The sequence below is a fragment of the Xenopus tropicalis genome, chromosome 8, assembly GCF_000004195.4.
Source record: "Xenopus tropicalis strain Nigerian chromosome 8, UCB_Xtro_10.0, whole genome shotgun sequence".
Classification (NCBI taxonomy): Eukaryota; Metazoa; Chordata; class Amphibia; order Anura; family Pipidae; genus Xenopus; species Xenopus tropicalis.
Window position 1 is genome coordinate 134768667 of NC_030684.2, and position 15116 is coordinate 134783782.

The 15116-nt window shown below is 40.9% G+C and overlaps 1 protein-coding gene across 3 annotated transcripts in view; it reads right to left on the reverse strand.

Annotated features, from left to right (window-relative positions):
* Positions 1–2079: 2079 nt before the first annotated feature.
* LOC101733623 (selection and upkeep of intraepithelial T-cells protein 2) overlaps positions 2080–15116 on the reverse strand; it is a 29829-nt gene continuing 16792 nt past the window's right edge. For 2 of the 3 annotated variants that reach the window (XM_031891190.1, XM_004918931.4), the window contains exons 4-9: positions 14029–14286; positions 8760–8870; positions 7501–7521; positions 6657–6677; positions 4362–4391; positions 2080–3003 (exon numbers count right to left, since the gene is read on the reverse strand). In XM_031891190.1, coding sequence (XP_031747050.1) covers positions 2963–3003; positions 4362–4391; positions 6657–6677; positions 7501–7521; positions 8760–8870; positions 14029–14286 — 482 coding nt within the window. In that variant the 3' untranslated portion in view covers positions 2080–2962. The remainder of the gene's footprint in view (positions 3004–4361; positions 4392–6656; positions 6678–7500; positions 7522–8759; positions 8871–14028; positions 14287–15116) is intronic. The other variant, XM_004918932.4, reaches the window with a different exon arrangement.

Consider the following 15116-nt stretch of genomic DNA (forward strand, 5'->3'; position numbering starts at 1 on the left):
GAGGGATCCATCTGAGGGAAGGTATAGAGTCTCCTGTGTGTGTCCCTGTGTGAGTCCCCAGTGAGGGATCCATCTGAGGGAAGGTATAGAGTCTCCTGTGTGTGTCCCTGTGTGAGTCCCCAGTGAGGGATCCATCTGAGGGAAGGTATAGAGTCTCCTGTGTGTTCCCCTGTGTGAGGGCAGGTGTTTCCCCTGCTACGTGAGGGCTATTGCAAAGGGAGAGGTACTTTGGGGCAGGTAGAGTTACCTGGGGAAAGAGCTCTGGGGAGGGGACTTTGCCAGGACTGAACAGGGAAAGGGTATTTCCTCCAGGAGGGGAGTGTGGGACTGAGTCCCCAGAGAGACCAGCCAGTAGTGGCTAAACCCCCACAGGTTTCCAAAGCAGGGTTATTAGTGTTTGCATGTTAATGCTATTTTATTTACACCCAGTCATATAAAGTTGATATTTGCTGCAAACTGTGTGTGATTATTTCCTAGTGGAAATCCCCTTGAGGTGAGCTCCTCAGTGTCCACTAGGTGGCGGCACTGCGCTAAAATCCCAGTTCCAAGTACATTTTATCTGCAAAAGGGAACCCAAATCTCCTGCACTAACCAAGTATACAGCTCAAAATAAGTGAGTGTGCCAAGAAAGGGTTACATACTATATACACAGGACATCAAACCGGGGAGTAGGTTTTAGGATGGATAGTGTCAGATCCAGGATATATAAATAAGAAGGGGGCTAATTAATAAACATTGCAGAAATTTGCACTTGGGCTGTAACCCTTGGCACCCAATTAAATGATTGCTTCCAGTGTTCAACGTGCAGCTGATACTGCCCAGTGTTTATAAATGAGCCCCAACGAGTTTTCTACTATGTTACCCAGGTATTTAAAGTGATAGTGACACTTAGGGGCCTATGTATTATTACATGTAAAAAATGGCTTAATTTGTTTTGCGTTTTTTTCTTTCGCCAGAACTTAGTAACATAACGGTGTAAAATCTGGCATTCGGATAGCAAACTTCTACACAGGTTTTTATAGCGTTTTACAGAGCATAATAAATAGGCCCCTATAAAAACTACTCTTCAAAATAATAATGTACATTTACTAAGGCTTGATTTTTTTGTCTCAGAAAAAAATGGGACTTTTCCCGCGACAAATCTGAAAGCAAAAACGCACCAGCAAAATCCCGCTGAGATCATGTAGAAGCCAATGGCAGACGTCTCTCTTACAAATGGAAGTTGGTTCTTTGCGTCATGGTTTTTGACGCTGACATTTGCGTGACAATTCGAAAACGTTTTGGTGTTCTGTGTCAGCCTTCAGCTCCAGTGGGAATATTTTGGGCAGGGCCACTGTTTCCCTTTAGGACATGGAAGGGACAAAGGCTGGGGGCCAAAGTGCTCACAATAAAGAAATTTAGTCACAGATTGCTTGTATCCTTATTTCAACCATATGGGGGTTCACTGGCTACAGGCTGAATTAAGCATTGTATTTAAAGTCCCATATAGTTCTGTTGTTCCTGTATTACAGTTCATTTACTGTTGTGGCATTTGATGCAGAGGAACATCAGCCCTTACTGGAGAAATCATAGAAAAGAAACAAAATGGAGGCACTTCCTGAAAAATCCTTAAAGCTCAACATTGTGTGTGCGGCTCAGTGACGGCTGAAACCCACGGGCCCTCGCCCCGTTCCTGCCTGAGACATCCCTGTACATAACTCACCCCCATATGTGGGTCGGCACAGGTTCTTGTATCCAATCTCAGCGTCAGGCCGGGCTGTGTCTGCTTTGAAGAGTGGTGGGTGAATGGTGCAATGGCTTGGGAAGCTGCAGATCAGCGCAGCACTAAACAAGCGCATGTAGTAAAGCGCTTATATGCGCATTCTGTAGAGCTGTAACAGTACAGATTACACACTGGAACTGTGATTATCAAAATAAAAACAAAAGCCCTGTGATTTCTGGGGATATTTCCCAATGCAAGGTAACTTCCAGCATTCCCACTGTATGTCGGTGAGACCTGCCCAGTGTTGGGTAGTGTGACCCCTGCTCATTGCCCCTGTACGTAAAGCCAAAAAGAAGAAATACACACAGGCTAACGGGAAAATGAGAAACTTCCAAGTGTCTGTATTTACAAAATATTCATTATAAAATTTACTAATATTAATGTAATTAAATACATTTACATAGTAGAAAATATTACACTGCGGAATATACTGTACATCAAGCATCTTCTGAAAAGTAACCAATTTTTTTCTACACTTTTATATACAATCCATGGCATCAAATACAAACGCTTCAGTAAATTATGTAGATATATGTACATTAAATATATAGAAATCTCCCGGACATGGGGTGCATAATGGCACCAAAAGCTAAGGGGCTGATAAATCAAATGGAGGAATCACGATCCATATTTCTCACAAAGCTCCTTCCTGTTGTACATCCCTGTACATACCCACCCCTCTCAGATGACTTAATCCCTGGGGAGGCTCCTCTCGCTTATGTGACCTGAGGGGGTTCTTAAATCCCTTCTGAATCTTGGGGTGGGCCCCACACATACCTACTGGTCAGACCAGGGGTGATGGTGGCGCAGTTGGACTGATTAAATATATACGGACAATCTGTCTTTTGGAGAGCATAAAGTAAAGCAGCTAAGCTGGTAAAAAATGTCCAGCATGGGTTTGTTTATGCTAGAAATTGTAAGTGCAGAGAGTTCAACTGAACTAGCACTGCAGCCCCTCATAACCCTTGTAGGGGAGCAAATGCTGGTAAGGTTGCAAGGGGGCAGTATCAGGTAGGCACCTAAGGGCAGTGATTGGGGCAGAATTGCCCCTGAATACAGGGTTACTGACGTGAACTCCTACAAAGTTGATGCAGAGACTGGCACGGTTGTCTCACTGGGGGGACAAATTTCTTCCAAGATTTCAAAGTGGCAAAGGCTTCAGATAAAGGGGGATCAGCAGCCTCTGGTTCAACCAGCAGGTCAGACTGGAGAATGAGCTTCGGTGTGTGGGGTTCCATTTGCTGCAAAGAGAACACCAAAGGAAATAGTTTTAGATATAAATATTTGCATTAGTCATTTAGCCACATCCCATGTTTATTACAATCTCACATAATAAGGCCAATATAATGAACACAGAAATAATAAAATAAAAAAAAAAAAAAATGTAACTCGGTGCCTATTGGTGCAGGGGAGCCCGGCGGTGCCCCCACCTCTGAAGGCAGCGTTAGCGCCACGGTCCCATCATTTCATCCATATCAACCTCTCATCAGTTTGGTACTGCCAGAAATGACCCAACCGGACATAACATTTTTTTTTTACCACAATTGCCTACAATTTATGCCAAAAATGCAATTGTGATATTTGTAAATTGCTTCAGACACATGGGCCCCTCGCGACTGCAATTATGCTAGAAATATGGAGTAAAAAATCTCCATAAAACTATATTTAGTACCAAGATATGGGGTTTCCAAAACTGTTTCATACATAAAATATGTTTCTGATATTTATCCCCACATTGTGAATTTACTTTTATAAAAATAATCTTTGTCCTACTACTGGAACAGGCAATGTATGTTTTCCCTCCAGTGGGGATGCATCCCATGTGCCAGTCTTACCTATTAAAGCAAACCTAACATGTTCTGTTTTAAAGGAAAAGTCAACCCAGAATATAATTTTTTGCCTAATAAAAGAAAACTAAATTTTAAGCAACTTTGCAATTTACGTTCATTACAAATTTATAATGGTTGTTGAGTTATCTATATATATATAATTGCTATTAGAAGCAGTGTTTGCCTGCCCCTCTCTATTCCCTGCCCTGGGGGCTCCGGCATATGAAACAGTGTAACACAAGGAGCAGCCTGACAGACCTGACTCGCTGGGGGAGACCGACAGTTGCAACATTGTTTAAACAGTAACAACCAGGAGTTCAGCAAATGCTGCTTTCTATAGCAATTACATTTATACATAACTTTTAAAGCACTGAAAATTTGTTACCAATTCATATTGGAAAGTTGCTTGGAATTATGTTTTCTTTTATTGGCAAAAACTTATTTTTGGGGTTGATGTGCCCTTTAAAACTTAATATTTAATACTAACATGTTCCATAAATATGTCAGTAAAGTATTCCTGGTGCATTCTCCTGGACTCTGGCTCCCTCTCTCCTTTGTCTGATTGGGCAGCAGGCTGAAGAATAATGGTATTTAAGCTCAACATACTCTGCACCAAAATATACACTCCCTATGCTCTTTCTTAACATATTGTCTCCATCTCTAGGTACCCCAAGATAACAAGGAGATCCTGATAATATTTTCAATACATGGAGAAACCCTCAGCAAAATAAAAGCACGTAGCCAGACACAGTGGTTGTGCAGTTACTTACCCGGCTTGGGCTGTGTCCCCAGAAGCGCTTCTGCAGAGGGAACAGAGAGCTGATATTAGCAACTGATGGATGAAAGTTGAGTAGTAGGTTTGCCAAGGTGGCTTGAAGCAAAATGGCAATAAAATACAATATATAACAAGTGTCTTTGGGCCCTGTTTAATATGCATACAGCAGGGTGCAAAGCGGAAAAAATTGGGTGTAAATCTTTTAGCGGTTTGCATCCTGCCCTACGAGCTGAAGTTACATAGGGTTGAAAAAAAAAACCAGAGTCCATCAAGTTCAACCCTTCCAAGTAAACCCAGCACACACAAACTATACCGTGTTGTATTCATTAGGGGCTGTGTGGGAGTGTGGCCTCTTGGAACCCCTAACAGCTTATGTGTCATTCAAATTTAGAAGACAGGGAGGCTGAACCAGTAAGGGAGCCATGTTCTTACCACCAGCCAATGGGAGACAAGGAACAAGGCTGCTTTGCATTTACAGCACTGTATATACAGAATGCACCAAATTCCCTTTTTTTCTTGGTATATGGGGCCTATTTTCTGCATTTGCTTCCAAAATTGGCGATTTTTAAAGGGAAACTTGATCACCTTTGTATGACACACACATCCTCTTTACTTTGTGGCATGTAGTAAGGGGTTGGTGGGTATGACACACAGAAGAAGTGTTGTTGTTAGACTATTATATGACATCAGGCCCAGACTGGCAATCTGTGGATCCTGCCCAATGCCAGAGGGGCTGCTGTAAGTTGCCACAGACAGTCATTTACTAAAACATAATTTCTTTTTAGATTTGTATTTGTTTGAAACCTCGGAAAAAAAAAAACCTCATTTCCACAATTGGCAGTCATTTATAAAAAGATCCAAATTGAAAAAGCACAAATAAAAAGAAGAAGATGCACAAAGGTTGTAAAAACCGCAAGTTTTTATACTTGTCCCACAATAACTGCAACATTTTCATTCTGTTGCACTGTTATTGCTAATAGCAAACAAGAGATACAGATAGCTATAGTGCCTGTACTGTATCTGCACTGAGCCTACTCTCCTTTACACAGCTCCCAGGGTGCCAGTACCCACCCCCACATGTGCAGGGACATACTGAGCAGATCCAAAATTGTAATAACAGCTGGGATTTCCCTAACAGAGCTGGGAATCATGAGTGGGTAAAGGATTGAATACATGAATATTTTCTAACTAGAAAGGGAAGTTTGAGAACAAACTTCATGTTGGGTTGAAAAATGTGAAATCACTGAATGAAATCTGATCTGTTGGCTCCACCCACTTTCTCTAACCTTGGACCCACAGTTATATAGTAAAAACCACTGTGCAAAGTTTGGGGACCCTGGTTTTAATAGTGTCTGAATGGCAACAATTTAAATTTTCCCACTGAAAGTCAACGAGTGACATCTGATTGGCGGTTGGTGGCTCCACCCACTTTTTCTAACCTGGAACTGCAATTACCCAGTGACTAACTCTGCAAAGTTTAGGGAACGTAGGATTAATAGTTACAGAACGGCAGCAGTTTAAATTTAAACCAATAAAGTCAATAGGTAAATTGTGAGAATGGTAGCAGGTTGGATTTCCCCACTGAAAATCAATAGGTAAAATCTTGGCTTTTTGTGGCTCCACCCACTTTTTAAAAAAAAACTTGAATACATAATCACCCAGTGACTATGCATAGTTTGGGAACCCTGGCATCAAACCAATAAAAGTCATAAGGTAAAATCTGATTGGCTGTTGGTGGCTCCGCCCAGTTTTTCTAACCTTGAACCACAGTTACCTGGTGCCTAACCCTGCAAAGTTTGGGGGCCCTGGTGTTATTACTGTGAGAATGGCAGCAGGTTGGATTTCCGCCAGGTCAATAGGTAAAATCTGATTGGCTGTTCACATCTCCGCCCACTTTTGGGCATCCAACAATCATCATATTTTCATTCAGGCTGAGCCCATGACTGTGTGATTCAAGTTTGGGGGGTGTAGCCTCAAAGCTGTAAGATTGGCAGCAGTTTGAAAATCTTCCCTGTCAAAGTCAATGGGAAAATTGGGGGGTTCGGAGCGGCGCCAAAAAGACGGGGGGCCGGATCGCTTAGAAAAGCACAAGCAGCCTGCTCCGCTATAGGGCGAAGAAGAACTGCCTATGGTATATTTTAAAGCATATATTTGGTACATATAATCACTAAAACCCTTCTGCCATATTCTACATTTCTCCTTCAGTTTGGGGCTGAGTGCCATTAATGAGCTTTGGGTCTCAGGGGCAAACGCCCATCATTATTCTCAGGGAAAATATTCAGTCACTTACCGTATTTCCTCTGAAGGGCTCCTGATAGGGAACAAAACACAGACTGAAGTTATTACCATAATTAAAATAAAAACTTGGAAAAAAGAAGGCAATTTTATGACCAATGGAGGGTTAATTTCTTATATTATATTGCAGTGCAGATACCTGGGGCGTCTTTTACAGAGTCTGAACTGAGAACAAACCGTGTACTTTATATTTTGGTAGTGTATTTGTTTGAAACCACAGAAAAAAAACCTGATTTCAGCGAATGCAGTCATTTATCCAAAGTAAAAAAGCACGAACAAAAAAAGTTGCAGAAAGGTTGTAAAAACTGCAAAATAACTGCAATGCTTTTGTATTGTCACACAAAAGCCAGCGTCAAAAACCCCGAAATCCTCTAAAACAACGAAGCAAAGAAAGATCTTCCAGTTGTAAAAGGGACGTCAGCCATTGGCTTCTACATGACTGACAGGCTTTAGATGGAGCATTGTTTTATTTGGATTTGTTGCCGATCTGGCAATCCTACCTCTATTTATAGACCTGCGCCCCCCGTTTCTCATGTCACTAAGGGGCCGGGAGAGCACGCCTATAAATAGCAGCCAATTATATTAAGGCCATGGGTGAGGAGGGGGCAAAAGAGCTCAGCCCCAACCTGCCTGCAACCCACAAATCTTGTGCAATATGTCAGCCGGTGGGTTTTGAGTTATGAAATGTATTTGGTACAATCTCAGTGCTGCACTAACCCCCTTCTACCAACCCCTACATTCCCCTTTCCCTTCAGTTTGGGCTGAGTGCCATTAATGAGCTTTGGGTCTCAGGGGCAAATGCCCATCATTATTCTCAGGGAAAATATTCAGTCACTTACCGTATTTCCTCTGAAGGGCTCCTGATAGGGAACAAAACACAGACTGAAGTTAATAATTACATGATTTAAAATGTTATTGCTCATAGGTTCCATGTGATTTTACTAGAAAAACACAAAGATAAAGCAGTTAAATGACAGGCACAGGTTACAGACTAAAGGATTATTACAGAATATTTCATTGCCTTTAAGTACCAGAGACTTAACACTTAATTCAGCACATTCCCCTCCCTCCTCACCAGCTAATTGTGTAGCCATTACATGGGTATCAGGCCCCCCATACTGGCACATACACAAGATTTTGGGGGGGATACAAAGCTTGCCTTACTAACAGTGCCCACAAAATGGCAGCTGCCTGTTGGCTGTGATTGTGTAATTTGTGTAATTCCCAGACTGAAGGAAACAAGATTTATATTATTTATATTGTGGTAAGTGAGGTTTAATTTGCTTGACAAAAACAAAAGAATATGGAATTATTTCTCAGTGTGCTTCCTTTATGTGTATATTTTATATATAAAATACACGCATAAAGGAAGCATGCATTATGAAAGTATATAGGGCACATAACACACATGATTAAAACTAGAAAAAGACAAAGATAAAGCAGTTTTATGACAGGTGCACCCACATTCCCCTCCCTCCTCACCAGCTAATTGTGTAGCCAGTGCCTGGGCATCAAGCCCCCCATACTGGCACATACACAAGATTTTGGAAGACGATGTTTTTGGATACTCACTTAAATAAATTTCTATAACACCACTGTAATATGAGCTGGGATTTTTAAACAAAAGTTATGGTTTTGAGTGTTGTATTTATATATCATTATTATACATGGGTTTATACACTGAAATGTATATAGAGCTTAGAACATGAGTGCTGTAACACTTGTAGAGATACACGGGTCGACAAAAACTCAACCTGCACCCGACCCTAACCCAGCAATCTATTTATAGACCTGCGTCCACCCCCCTCCACCCAATTCCTCTTATCACGAAGGGGCCTGGGTGGCCGTCCTTATAAATAGAGGTGGCCACATTAAGGTCAGGGGTGAGGAGGGTGGAAGAGCTCAGCCCGAACCCACCTCAAAACAGTAAACCAGCAACCTGTTTTGATTGCTATGAACTTACAACTTTGGTTTTAGACATTTCTAAAAAAAAAAAAAATAATAATAATAATGATACACACACTAATTATATTATATATAAAATATATATATGAAAATAAGGTGCAACTATCAGGCTGCGATAAATCTCTTTACTTACCCAGACTCCTCAATAGAAAGCAAATGCACCCAAAGCAAATCAATATAAAGCTGGCACCGATTAAATAAACGTGACTGTGAGTACCCCTGGATGACTGTGAATGGTCCAATCCTATAGGGGGAAAAAACAACAACATTTATTTCAGACCCAATAATGTAACTGGGTTATCCATAATATCTGACATTCATATCATCATAACTGCAAATTGATGCCCGGCACACATATGGGGGAAACACAAACACCCAATGAATTTATACTTATCTTATACAGATAATTTTATTGCAATGGTTTGTATATATGTATATATATTTTTTTCTTTTTTTTGAAGCAAGCCACTGGGGCTGCTGTGTGGAACTTATCCTGTTTGGGTTAAAGTGTGTTATAATAATATTCTATGTAATAATATAGAAACAAATAAATGAGAACAGTGAAACAACGGTTTCAGCATAACATATAGAACATTTGAAAATATAATGAAGGGTTGCCCTTTGCATAAAAATGTCACTGTCACTTTAAGAACGTTGCGCGTGCACACTATGGGTCTGTGTAGGTTAAAGGACATGTAAACCCCACAGACAAAAATGTAATCAGGGAACAGACTCTTTGAAATCTTTCAATACCGGGCACTATGGTTATTCAAAGATTAATAGTAAGGCTGCAGCATCCCCTTAATCACTTAGATTTCCTTCTCCTCCTGTAACCCACTCAGCCCCCACCCTCAGGAATTTGCTTTGGCTGTTGGCTACTGGGCATGCTCAGTTTTTTTGCCCCCCCCCCAGTGTAGCAGCCAGTGAAGAGATGGCATTGCTGGTTCCCTTAGAAACTCAGCTCTAGCTGTCTGCTCCTATTTTTTTCTCCTAACCTGCTTAGCTTAGCTTAACCATTACAGTGCTCATTAACCATTACAGCTCTGCCTGTGTGAGCCTGCATTCTTGATGAAATTTATTCTAAATATGGGTCTTTGTTCACAAATGCTGTTTGCAGATTGAAGGAAAAGGAAAGGTAAAAACTCAGTAAGCTTTATCAGAAAGGTCTATGTAAATACAGCCATAAGCACTCACAGTAACGCTGCACTGACTTCTGTCAAAAGATTTGTTGTGTCTGTAATTCATGTGCCAGAGACATGCAGCTCTCTCCTGCTCCCCCCTCCCTCAAGAATGCTAAGAACTCACTCCCCCCCTTAGGAATGTGGATCTGAGCCAATCAGCAGGAAGCTGACTCATAGGGGCCGATTTACTAATCCACGAACGGATTGAACGCGTCTGAATGCTTTTTTTCGTAGCCGTTATGACTTGCGTGAATTGTCGCGACTTTTTCTTATCCGTCGCGGAAAAAATCGGAAAGGTTTGCCCGCCGTTTACTAACGCTCAATACAAAAAAGTCGCCACAATTCGCGCAAGTCATAACGGCTACGAAAAAATCGCGACGGCGACGAAAAAAAATCACAAAATGTTCGTTTCCAATCCGATTTTTTCCCATTCGGGATTCAGATTCGTGGATTAGTAAATCAGCCCCATAGTCTTACTAACTGAGCATGTTCACTTGGTCTGGGTCTCGGTGCAGGAGCGAGGCATTATGGGAACTTTCTTTACACAGCTCAGAGTTTTTTCTTCCTGTTTGGCTTCTGATCATCTGAACGGGAGAAATATGGGGAGACGTAAGGGCACTATTGAGAGAACTGAAGGTATGCCTGCAGCTTGGGATTAACTCTTTATTAGCCTTTCCTTCTCCTTTAAATTTAACTGATGTGTGAAAGCTGCTTTTTGTTTTAGGAAAATGTGATGGTGCTGGCAAGCGGAGGGGATATATGCAGTACAAATGATGCTATCGGAGTGGGGGAGACGTGCCCAACTGATATACATTGTAGGAAAATGTAGGGTTTACATGTCCTTTAACTACTTGTATAAAGATAGTGTGAGCAGAGTTATGTGTTGCAACACCAGATTGTAGCCCCCCGGGGTGTGTAACTGTAAAACCTCACCAACTCCCAGTGGCAGTAAAAGGGAATAGATCCTGTGGGGCAGAGCAGATGCAGGGAAGCAGTCTGGCAGTTTTAATCCTCACTGAGCTTGAGATGGCAGGCTAGAGAAAGCCTTCTTGGGATCCTGAGGAGATCCACTGCAGGTGTCACGGAGGCTGATGGGTAATCCCACATCCAGATCCAGTGTGCACGCTGGTAACTCACTACAGGGCTGAAATCCTAACTATCCTACAGGGATTACTACCCTAACAGTAGCTCAGGCCGGCTGTACTAATCCCATTCACTAAATGGCTGAATGGGAAGGGTTAACTAACTCCCTATGCTCTGATTATGGGGTTCCCTATATGGGTAGTTGCTCTACAGGTGGAACCCTATCTCCCTACTTGTACAGATTCACAGGAACTCTCACAGGGAAGATACAGAAATCCCAGGCAGCTCTCAGTAGTAATGTGCAGAGTCCCTGCTTTGCTTCTCCTCTTCTTCCTGGAAAAGATCTGCCTCACTTTCATATATTTTTTGGCTCCAAACCTCTTTCAGAAGGGTCTCAAGGTCAGAAGCAAATCCCTCCTGTGATTGGGCCAGGCTGTGACTGGGAACTGTCCATTTGCAGTACAGTCAGCAGCCATGTTTTTGGTGGTCCTAGATTTAACCCTTTAGCTGCCAACGGCGTACAGCATACGTGCTTGCAGAAAAAGGGTTTATCTGCCAAGAACATGCGCTGTACGTCATTTGGCAGATAAAGATTCTCTCTGGAGAGGCGGCATATGCCAAGCCACAAAGCTTTCCTAAGTTTGTCGATTTTTATTTCCAAAAATCGCCTCAAAGCTTCCACTATGCAGCATCTTATTTTCTATAGGTCATTAGGGACCAAAATAAAACGCCCTAAATATGAACCCCAGAGGCCTACTGAGCAGTTTGACGCCCACTGTACATGGGTTTATCAAATCACATGGCACTTAGATACCCCCAAATATACCTTGTGCCCACTAATTTCATGGCTTACCTTTACCTAATTCATAAACACACAGCAGTTTTATGAGGGGTAGAAGCTGCAGAAATGTAGGGTGACCCCTGAAAACCATATATTTTTGTACACATTCTTTTTGTACACATTTGTACACATTCTGACAAATCCAACATGGGTAAAGAGTCCTTTCAACACCAAAGTACCAATCTGCAAAGCTTTCCTACAGTTAATCGTTTTTATGACATTTCTGAAAAGGCCTAAAAATGTTGCAATTTGCCGCATTTATCTCACACAATTTCTTGCGTACAAAGGCAAATCTCCCCAAATAGGAACACCAGAGGCCTACTGAACAGTTTGATGCCCAATATGCATAGATATACCAAAGTCTGCGGTATGTACTGACCCCAAAATGAAAATAGCACATATGGATTTCTCACCTGCTCAGCTTTTGCACACAGAGCCCCCTGTCAGCGTATTATGTGCCGTAACACCCCCTAACTATACAGAGACCCCCAGAAAACCATATATTTTTGGAAAGTACACATTCTGATGAATTCAAAATAGGTAAAGGAACACTGATACAGGGATAAAAATGCAATAAAACCACAAAAATTGTGCAAATCAGTGAAACAACAAAACAAGTCACACGACAGTGTAATTAGTGGTCAGAGTATCTGATCCAAAAGTCACGCTGTCAAAATAAACAGTTGTTAGGGAAAAGAAACTAAAAACAAAGTGGTAAAATGTAAAAAAAAAAAAAAATGTTTGTAAATGTGTTGATTGTGACTTGATAGTTTGGAGCAGACAGACAGTTGTGCCTATTCTGTATTCCCCAGAATCTGTTCTTTCCAGAAATGTGTAATTTTCTGGGATAAACCTTCTGTTAGTGGAAGTTTTGGCCTTGAAATCTAAAGTATGCAGCTTTCTGGAGCAGTGCTTTGGGAATTTGGTAGGTACTGCTGGGAGTTTGTGACCTATACAAGTGAGAAATCTCCATAAAACTATATATATTTGGTATTGGCACGTTCAGGAGACATGGGACTTTCCAAATCAGTTGTATTTTCATGCCTATATCTTGATACAGAATTGGAATTGCACAAACTTTCTACCATATTTTGAAATCATAGGTTGTCCTGAAAAAAACAATATAAAAAAAAAAACAATATATTGTTTTCCTGGGTAAACTAAAAGTCCCCCCGAGGAAAGGCCCCTAAAGTGAAACATTGCAAAATGTTCAAAAACTGTCTGGCAATACAAGTTCCACTTTGACCAAAACGGCTGGCAGTGAAAGGGTTAAAGTCACAGGGTTGTGTATTCAGGGAAAGTGTAAATTGGAATTTCCCTACAAAATATATATATATATAACAAAAAGTTGAGAAACTGTAACATCTCTCACAGGAATGATCAAAAAGATTTTTTTTTTTTATATATTGGGTTGGGGTAGAAAAATGGGAGAACCTGGAGAAAATCCATGCAGAAAGTGCCCTGAGTGCAATTAAACCCTGGTCTCCAGTGCCGCAAGGCAGCATTGATAAAAACCGTGCACCTAATGCTACACAAAGGCATGAAATGTTTTTACAGGTATGGGATCAGTTATCCGGAAACCCATTATCCAGAAAGCTCAGAATTACGGAAAGCCTGTCCCCATAGACTCCATTTTAATCAAATGATTCATAATTTTAAAACCAATTCCCTTTTCTCTGTAATAATAAAACAGTACCTGTACTTGATCCCAACTAAGATATAATTACCCCTTATTGGGGGCAGAACAGCCCTATTGGGTTTATTTCATGGTTAAATGATTCCCTTTTCTCTGTAATAATAAAACGGTACCTGTACTTGATCCCAACTAAGATATAATTACCCCTTATTGGGGGCAGAGCAGCCCTATTGGGTTTATTTAATGGTTAAATGATTCCCTTTTCTCTATAATAATAAAACAGTACCTGTACTTGATCCCAACTAAGATATAATTACCCCTTATTGGGGGCAGAACAGCCCTATTGGGTTTATTTAATGGTTAAATGATTCCCTTTTCTCTGTAATAATAAAACAGTACCTGTACTTGATCCCAACTAAGATATAATTACCCCTTATTGGGGGCAGAACAGCCCTATTGGGTTATTTCATGGTTAAATGATTCCCTTTTCTCTGTAATAATAAAACAGTACCTGTACTTGATCCCAACTAAGATATAATTAATCCTTATTGGATTCAAAACAATTCTATTGGGTTTAATTCATGTTTTATTGATTTTTTTAGTAGACTTAAGGTATGGAGATCTGAATTACAGAAGATTAAGAAGATTCTCACTGACTCACCTCTGATCTGCCTGGAATCATTGCTGTGATTTATAGAATTGGAGACAGTGCAAGTGACATTTGAAGCATTTGGTTGCTGGATAATACCAAGGATATTATATAAATTATTCTCATCTCTAAACACTTTCATCATAGAGCAGTTTATTTTGTTTCCCTCGTTATCAGTCCATGTCAGATGAGGTTTTGGATGCCAATCACGGGACTCACAAGAAACGGCGTCATTCGTAATTGATGAAATAACCGGCACAGTTCCAATGGCTAAAAACAGAGAAATATAATTAGCAGTGCAGTTGTACCACAATTAAATACAACAATACTAAGAACTTGCTCTAAGCCACCCAGCACATCAAGCCTAATTTTAGGACAATTGTGAATAAAGCCATTTCTTAAACCACCTTCACCCGTGTCTGGAGTGCGTACCCATCGAGTAATTGTGCTTGTGGGTGCAGTTGTACTGTCTGTTACCCTTAACTCACAGCAATAACTCCATACAGGAAACCTGAGGATTAGTGTGTGTGTGTGTGTGTTTGTGTGTGTTTGTGTGTGTAAATCCCAATCTACCAGCACTCTAGCCACAGATTTAGTTAGTGCCTAATAAAAGCAACTTCCAATGTGAATTTATTAAAAATTATTAGTGCTTTAAACTTATTTGTGAATAAAATCGCTATAGAAAGCAGCATTTGCTGAACTCCAGGTTGTTACTTTTTAAACAATGTTGCAAAGGTCAGTCAGTCAGTGTTACATTCTTTCATATGGCGGAGCCCCCAGGGCAGGGAATTGAAAAGGACTGGAAAACACCGCTTCTAATAGCAATTATATATTCACAAAAACCATTACAAATTTTGTTCAGGGCTGTGGAGTCAGAGGCAATTTTGGGTACCTGGAGTTGGAAAAAAATGAACCGACTCCGACTCCTACTAAATTTAAATGGGAATAAAAAAAAATAAAGCAAGTTTAAATGTCCCAATTCACAAACAGTCATAATTAATGACTTCTCTGCTATAAGAATAAAGCCCAATGCACGCAGTGCATAAACGAACACGTTGAGTGACCATGAAGCTTTTCATTGGCTGTATGCTTCACTCAAT